Below are 7,619 nucleotides of genomic sequence, written 5' to 3' on the forward strand. Positions count from 1 at the left end.
GAATTTTTCCTGAATATTGGATAAAAATAACAATAGAAATGAAATAATTCATGTTTCTGATTTAAGTGAAAATTATGTTCTAAGTTTATTGTGACCAAAAAATTTACTTATTTCAAAATATTACATCAATTCTTTGGATTCTGTAATCAAGCTTGATATTTTTTATATCCCATTGAAAAATTTCAAAAAAAGAAAAAAACATTGAATGAAAATCATTTCAAAATTTATGGAAACCATACTAAACGTTTATTTGAACCTACTTTCTTGTAAACCAATCCTAATTCTTAAATATTATGAACTATATTAAATCTTTGTATTTTGGATATTTTTTGAATGATCTGTGTTTATTTTGTATATTTTTCAACTGGTTTCATCTAGTATTACCATTTAATTTTATATTTCAAACAATAAAAAATTATTGATCAAATAACCGAAAATGATACTTATTTGTTTGATTTGAAATTATTTTATTATTTTTTAAATTTATTATTTTATAAAAGAAATTTAATTTTAAGTTGTTGAAATTTTCAAACTTGGTGGGCAAGATAGGTGTGTAACATATTTACAGTTGGTAACACTGTAATTAACACCAATCGGAAAGAAACTAAAGAATTCAGACTTCCTTTCCATAATATAGTTCTTGTGACAACCACGTTTTTGTGCCAGAAGTTTTACTTCCTAATCCAGTAAGAATTTTGTGTTTTATAAATTTTGATTATAGTTAATTATACTAATATTTTTGTATTTAATATAGAAATGGGTCGAGTAAGAACAAAAACAGTGAAAAAAGCTTCAAAAGTTATCATTGAAAAGTACTACACGCGGTTAACCCTAGATTTCCATACAAATAAAAGAATTTGTGAAGAAATTGCTATAATTCCAACAAAACCATTAAGAAATAAAATTGCTGGTTTTGTTACACATCTCATGAAAAGATTGAGACACTCTCAAGTAAGTTTAAGCACTTTTTCATTTAGAATTATAAAAGTATTTGGAATGTAGTACGGAAAAACATATTGGCAACGTTGCAATTTTGCATACAGACAAAAACGATGAAAATTGATATTCAAATCACTAAACCATACTTTTTAAATAGAATTAGTTATATGAAATCGAAATTTAAAGTAAGCCGGGTTGAAGTACAGTTACAACTGAGTAAGATGATATTTTCAAATCAATCGAGCGAAATTATTTAGTAAATAAATTAGGGCCGCCGCTATCTCATTAACATATTCGGGCTGTTAATTAACAAAATTCACCACAAAATTTTAGAATTTGAAAAATTTAATACAATATCACTTCGTTAATAGTTTTGATTCATATACAATTTGTCATCATTACCTATAAATAAGTTAAACGTAAAGTATTTGAATTATTTTTATAAGTTTCCAATTAATTTTTTCAAAAAGGATCGGATTATCAAAAGCAGGTTTTATTTTATCGTAGAATTAATAAAATTTTATTTTCCGATGGTACTTTCCTTGTCAAACAATGATCAATTTCGTTTTTAAAATGGAATTACCTATTTTTGTAGCAGATTTCGATTCTTTTGTATAAAAAACAAAATTTTTCTTTTTTTTGCAACCCGATTTTTACGGTTTTTAAAGCTAAAAACTGTTCATCAAAGTTCAAAATAAGTATTTTTCTAATATTTAAAACTCGAACGCGATCCACATTTTTCAGATTATTGAAATTTACATTTTTTATCATTTAATTAACCCACCAATACTTAATTTGACGCGCTCGTGTAACTACACAAATCCCCTCTTGGGCTCCCCTACTATAACTAAGTTGTAGGAACCTAGTAATTTTCTGACCAAACTTAAATTCTACGTCCCAAGTTTACTCGAAATGGATAAAACAAATATTAAATTGATGGAACACCTGATGTGAATTATGACAATATTCTCTTTATTCGATTCCTAAATATCAAAATTTTTACCTTTAAGAATTATTTATCTCTCTCTGTGCTTTTTTTCTAATTTATTCCATTTTAATTTCAAAATAGGTACGAGGTATTTCAATCAAATTACAAGAAGAAGAACGTGAACGTCGTGACAACTATGTACCAGAAGTATCTGCTTTAGAACATGATATCATTGAAGTTGATCCAGAAACTAAAGAAATGTTGAAAATGCTTGAATTCAATAATATTAATGGTCTTCAACTTACCCAACCCACTACACAATCATTTAATAGACGTAATTAAGTCGATTATTTAAACAAAAAAATGTAATGTTTTTTTAAAAAATAAAAGAATACATTATTCTAAAACATATTTTTATTTTAATATTTACGAATAAAATACATTGATTTTTAAAAATTATTTTAATTTAATTTGAAATTATGGTGCACAACCTGATTCTGAAAATATTGATACTGAACACTTTCTCTGAAAAAATAAATTATGATGTAGTACACCGCCTGAAAAGCAACGTCATCTTATATTTAGTATAGTTCAATGGAAGATTATTAGAAATCAAGTAATGTAAGTATGATCGAATATTTTTCATTTGAAGCATATAAAAAAGGTGTTGAAACAAAACTAAAATTTCGAATGTGTCATAAATATGCGAGAAAAGTTTTATACAGGGTTTTCAAAAAGTGTCGAATCTCTGATGAAGGTAGCTTAAGTATGTGAAGGGATAATTTGGAAGTAGGAAGTTGTCTCTTTAAAAACCAAATTATTTTTATTGGCAACACGTATGCGTTTTAATACGTTTTGTACAAACTGCATATATGCTACCAGACATTTTTGATTTCATGAAGTTTTATTATTTTTATTCCAAAACTATCATTGTTTATCTCGGAAAAAAATCTTAAATATTAATTAAAACAAAAACTTACTTTTTTTGAAAGCAGTTTAACCAAAGATGAAAAAGTTGTTTTTAAAACATCAAAGAGCCAGACTAAACCGTCATTTAAAAATATACCCTCCTCTTCGATTTCCTGTTCCCCGAATAATAATGTATAAATGATATCAACCATACTATATACCACTGGCTGTAGCAAGTAAAAGAAGGCCAATAATACTAAAGATGCAAATAATACAGCAATTATTAGAAGTACAATATTCAGTAACGAAAACACGTCGGCTTGATCTAGAAAATTAATTATTGTAACAGTTTACTAAAGCTATTTTTTATGTTATTGCAGGATTGACAATCAGTAAAAATTTCGACTCATAATTCTTTCTCCCCCAAAGGATACGTGATTGGGACGATTTTAGAAACCCCAAATTTAATCACACACTAAAGAGGTAAGTGTAAGATCAATGTAGAAAGTAGTATGTTTCGGTGATTTAGGGACACCTTGTATATTGTATAATATTAAAAAAATTAAGGGGCTGTGGGTTTTTTAAATTGAATTATCTAAATAAAGCATACTTTGAATTTCGCCATTTATGAGCCAAAAGCTTGGATTGAATATTTCTTTTGCTTGAAAATTTTCAGTGTCTCCTGCTGCTGCTGTCTGTACAGGGCTATTTAACGATTTATAATGTAAATCTTGAGAAATTTTTTCTTTTTTTTTAATTCGGCCATATTTCAATTCTGATTTTGTACTGTAAAAACTAAATACACGCATTATTTCTAATAGCAACCAATTTAAATATTGTAGTTATCATAGAGTGAAGTTACTAAACCTTGGACTCGATGAATGGGTACTTTTTTCACTTGTTTTTTTACTTTTTGGTTCCAATATAGTTTCTAATTTTCGTGTTTCTTCTATAAGCCAGTCATTAAAAACGGGTATTTCCACGCTAAAAAGTAAAAATAAAAGTAGAACCTTGCTAAAGCTATTCTGAAAAAATCTGCACCTAAATTTTACATTGATTTAGTTGGCTAAGTATGAGTTTATATCAAATACTGTTGAATTTATGAAACTTTTAGACCAAAAATTTCTAATTTAGTACCTCTTGGCCAAACTTTATTTTTACGAATACGCCTATGTCTATGCCCTCTTTAAGAACAACCCGTCATCCGGAAGCAAAACTTCTTTGTGTGAATGCGGCGAAGAACTACTTACTTTAAAGATTTTTCAGTTTTTGTTTCCAACAAATACTCGTTCTTTTTGCCTTCTGGAAAGTCATGACTGAAATGTTAAAACAACTAGTTATTCATTTATTAATTTCTAAAAATTATGTAAAATTTAGGGTAACAAAGAATTTTTCACAAATGTAAAACAATACTGTCTATTGACCTAATAGTCATAATCGGCTATGACGACTAACCGGTTATAACAACGAAATGGAATGATTCTAGCCCAATCCCTATATATTAAGCTTAAATTAAATTTAACCCCCCCTCCCTGTGTGCCAAAACCTGATTACATCCATTATAAATGTTTAACTCGATATAATTAAGAAACTTACATCGTTTCGGAATGGGAATGTACGGCAGGCTCTAAAAATGGCATGGGATCCGTTTGACAATTGCTATGCGAAACTGTAAAACTGGAGGACTCAGTTTGAGATGAATTATGTGATCTTTCATTTTCATTTAACATCCTAGAATTCATGTTTTGTCCAGGGTGAATGGGTTCTTGTCTCAAATGATTGGGGAACTGTCCAGGATGAGTGGGTGGTAGTTCAGGATAAATGAATGGTTGTCCATGATAAATGGGTGATTGTCTAGAATATGTGGGTGGTTGTGCAGAATGAGTGTGTGTTTGCCCAGAATGAGTAGGTGGTTGTCCAGAATGTGTGGGTATTTGGACAGGGTGTGTAGATGATTGAGCAGGATGAGTGGTTAATTGATCAGGATGAGCTGTTGATTGGGCAGGATGAGTATGTGATAGAGCAGGATGAGTATGTGATAGAGCAGGATGAGTCTGTTGTTGTTCCGAATGAACTTCTTGTTGTCCAGGATGAGTGGATGATTGAATAGGATGAGTTTGTGGTTGACCATCATAAGGTAATGGTTGTCCAGCTTGATTGGGTGGAAGTGTAGAAATTGTTGATGGTATAAAACATTCTGGTGTAATTGGTGTTTTTGGTGTAATTGGTATTTCTCTGAAAAAAAAATTACTAATTTTTATTTACATAACTCAAATTAATAAAATCTTTACCAAGCAATACTTTATTAATTGAAGTGACGAATTCAAAATATTTGTTGCTTCGGGTGGTTTTATAAAATTGTCAAGTCTTATTTCTGATTGTGTACTAAGTGGATTTGATTTATGCACTCTAAAAATACAATCAATAACAAAAATAATTATTATAGCAGTTCGCTCGATGACGAAAAATATTATGGAATTGATTTCTATATTGGCATGTAAAAATTATACAAGGTGTAAAATGCCCTGACGCAAAATTTGACTTTGAATATCTCAATTTAGGAATCTAATCGGGTTGTGACAGATGTAAAAGTCACCTTTTCAATATGTTTTATCATGCCAGAATGCAGAAATTAATTCCTAAGTTTTTTCGTCTATTCGATTTTTATTGAAGAACATAAAATATTACTTCCGAAATCGTGGATCGGCCGCTGGTGGCCTATGTCTATTAGATCCCATTATCTGGGGAGATCTATATTTGTATGTGGGTAGCGTTCTAGGAGTTTCTATTAACTTATCGGAAGCTTCACTACTGTAAAAGAATACAAATTTAGTAGTAATAGTGAGACAGCAAGCAAACGTGGTTTTAAACTTTCCGAGCTGTGTTATTGAACGAAAGAGGAATTGTTTTTCAACATACATCAACAAATTATGAAAATTATCGTAAATATTAAAAAAAATATAACAGTAAAAAATTATTGATCCAGAAAAGAGGTTTCATTCAAACATATTGGACAGATAGGCATTTAAAGTGTAATTAAAATTTAATTTCTATAGGCAATCAGTAATACAGTCTTGATTTGCTAGTGGCCTAGATTTATTTGAGGTAGTTTTGTCATACACATTCAAAGCTTTTAATGAATATACTTACCGATTGCAATCGGAATTGTCTGATATTTCTACTAATAAATTATTATTTGGTATTCGTTTTGTAAAATTTTTAGATCTAAAATCTCGATTATCCCTGCAAGTAAAATATCAATTAATTATAATTCCAGCCATAATAACTTTGTTTTTGTTTTGTTTGTCTTTGAAAGGTCCACATTTTTTATGTGTACCCGTGTTCAGATTTATTTTTGCGATCAACCTCATTTTTATACTATGTATTACATATGAAATATGTAAAGGTATTCTAAGTTTAATCCCAAGATTATAACGCTTAAAAATATTGATGCTACGGACAAAATTGTGGTATAGGTGTTCATAAAATTCATTTTCAGTTGTTCATCTGAATGTGTCTGTCCGCCTGTCTGTGAATACGATTATTCAAAAACGAAAAAATATATCAAGTTGAAATTTTTATAGCATGCTAAGGTTGTAAAAAGTGTATATTGGGGCTTGTAAACTGTTAGAGAAGAATAAAAAAAGTCGTCATTAAACAGTTTTTGTCCAACTTTTGGATTATAAAAAATTGGATAATTTGAAAATAATTTGCAATCGCAATATTTGAAATAACTCTACATTAATATTTTTAAATTGTTTATGAATAAATGAAAACCCAAAGTAAAGCCGAAATATATTTTTGAGGTAGAACATAATTATTCAGTTTCTCAACTATTCAAATGCAAAAGCAATAAAAAATTATGATTGACCAAAAAATTTTGAAAATTGGGTTTATAGAATTCCGCTTTTCCCATAGCTTTATAAAATAAAAACAAAAATTGTCGCACCTGTTCATCACTGTAATATTAATTTTTAAGTATTGCTGAAAGTCTCCAGTTTTGTCAAATACTGGGTTGTTCATTACTATAATACGAGCAAAGAAAAAAAATTTTCATTCTCTTTACACAGATCTATCTTAATGTATACTTAAACGATGGTAAAATTTAGAAACTAAAAACAAAATACCTTTGATGTAATCGAGAGCTAAAAGATTTTTCCATTTCATAAAAAAATATCTACCCTCAATTTTATTTTTTTTTTTCTAAATACTTAGCCAATACATTACTCCTCCAAAAAATACAAAAATTATTTTTCTCAATTAATATCCTCAATAAAAAAAGTCAAATAATTACATTTTCAAAATAAAATGATTTTCATTTATTCAAAAATTTATTATCATAGGTAGCTAAAGATGCAAATCATGATTTACGTCCATCCGGAATTTGTGTTTGTATACAGATGTTACATCAGTCTTGTAATATGCATTGCATAAAGTTATAAAAACGATTTATGTCAAAATTTCTTGGAACTGTACTATTATGAGAACCTATTTAATTTTAAACTTACCCTTTAAAAACTGAAATATTTTCATTTGAATCAAATTCATTATTAAACTGCAGGAAAACGCAAATTATTAATTCAAATAAAATTTTATAAGACAGAAAAGTAAATTTTTACCTTTAACATTTTCTAATTATGATTTAATCTTGCAAGAACGTAATAAAATTTCATTTATTGTAAAAATTTTGACATGAAAAAAACTACGTTGTATTTATTACAATCACGATAATTAAAATGGAAAACCTTTCCATGGAAACATTTGTTTAGTTATTAAGGGATGAAATTCGATTTTTCAAAACATCGACCTCTCTTTATCTATGTTTGGTTTCAAGCCTCAGTAA

At 28.4% G+C, this 7,619-nt stretch overlaps 2 protein-coding genes across 2 annotated transcripts; one reads left to right on the forward strand and one right to left on the reverse strand.

Moving 5' to 3' along the window:
• The first annotated feature begins 539 nt into the window (after window positions 1-539).
• On the forward strand, window positions 540-2,245 carry LOC123301510 (40S ribosomal protein S17). Its single transcript, XM_044884277.1, has 3 exons — window positions 540-686; window positions 755-951; window positions 2,009-2,245. The coding sequence occupies exons 2-3, from the start codon at window positions 757-759 to the stop codon at window positions 2,207-2,209; spliced, it is 396 nt and encodes a 131-aa protein (XP_044740212.1). The 5' UTR covers window positions 540-686; window positions 755-756; the 3' UTR covers window positions 2,210-2,245.
• Window positions 2,246-2,344: 99 nt separating this feature from the next.
• LOC123301076 lies at window positions 2,345-6,799 on the reverse strand. The gene is made up of 11 exons (XM_044883805.1): window positions 6,726-6,799; window positions 5,927-6,019; window positions 5,465-5,587; window positions 5,078-5,185; window positions 4,887-5,011; window positions 4,373-4,760; window positions 4,027-4,092; window positions 3,644-3,760; window positions 3,387-3,571; window positions 2,934-3,101; window positions 2,345-2,424 (listed from the first exon to the last, which is right to left on the reverse strand). The coding sequence occupies exons 1-11, from the start codon at window positions 6,797-6,799 to the stop codon at window positions 2,345-2,347; spliced, it is 1,527 nt and encodes a 508-aa protein (XP_044739740.1).
• Window positions 6,800-7,619: the final 820 nt, after the last annotated feature.

This window comes from Chrysoperla carnea, chromosome 5, assembly GCF_905475395.1.
Source record: "Chrysoperla carnea chromosome 5, inChrCarn1.1, whole genome shotgun sequence".
NCBI lineage: Eukaryota > Metazoa > Arthropoda > Insecta > Neuroptera > Chrysopidae > Chrysoperla > Chrysoperla carnea.

Coding starts and splice junctions, on each gene's coding strand:
- LOC123301510 (XM_044884277.1), top strand. CDS start 757: ATGGGTCGAGTAAGAACAAAAACAGTGAAAAAAGCTTCAAAAGTTATC. Junction 952..2,008: donor AAAGATTGAGACACTCTCAA/GTAAGTTTAAGC, acceptor ATTTCAAAATAG/GTACGAGGTATTTCAATCAA.
- LOC123301076 (XM_044883805.1), bottom strand. CDS start 6,799: ATGAACAACCCAGTATTTGACAAAACTGGAGACTTTCAGCAATACTTA. Junction 4,093..4,372: donor CATTCCCATTCCGAAACGAT/GTAAGTTTCTTA, acceptor TTAACATTTCAG/TCATGACTTTCCAGAAGGCA. Junction 3,761..4,026: donor AAAACTGAAAAATCTTTAAA/GTAAGTAGTTCT, acceptor TTTACTTTTTAG/CGTGGAAATACCCGTTTTTA.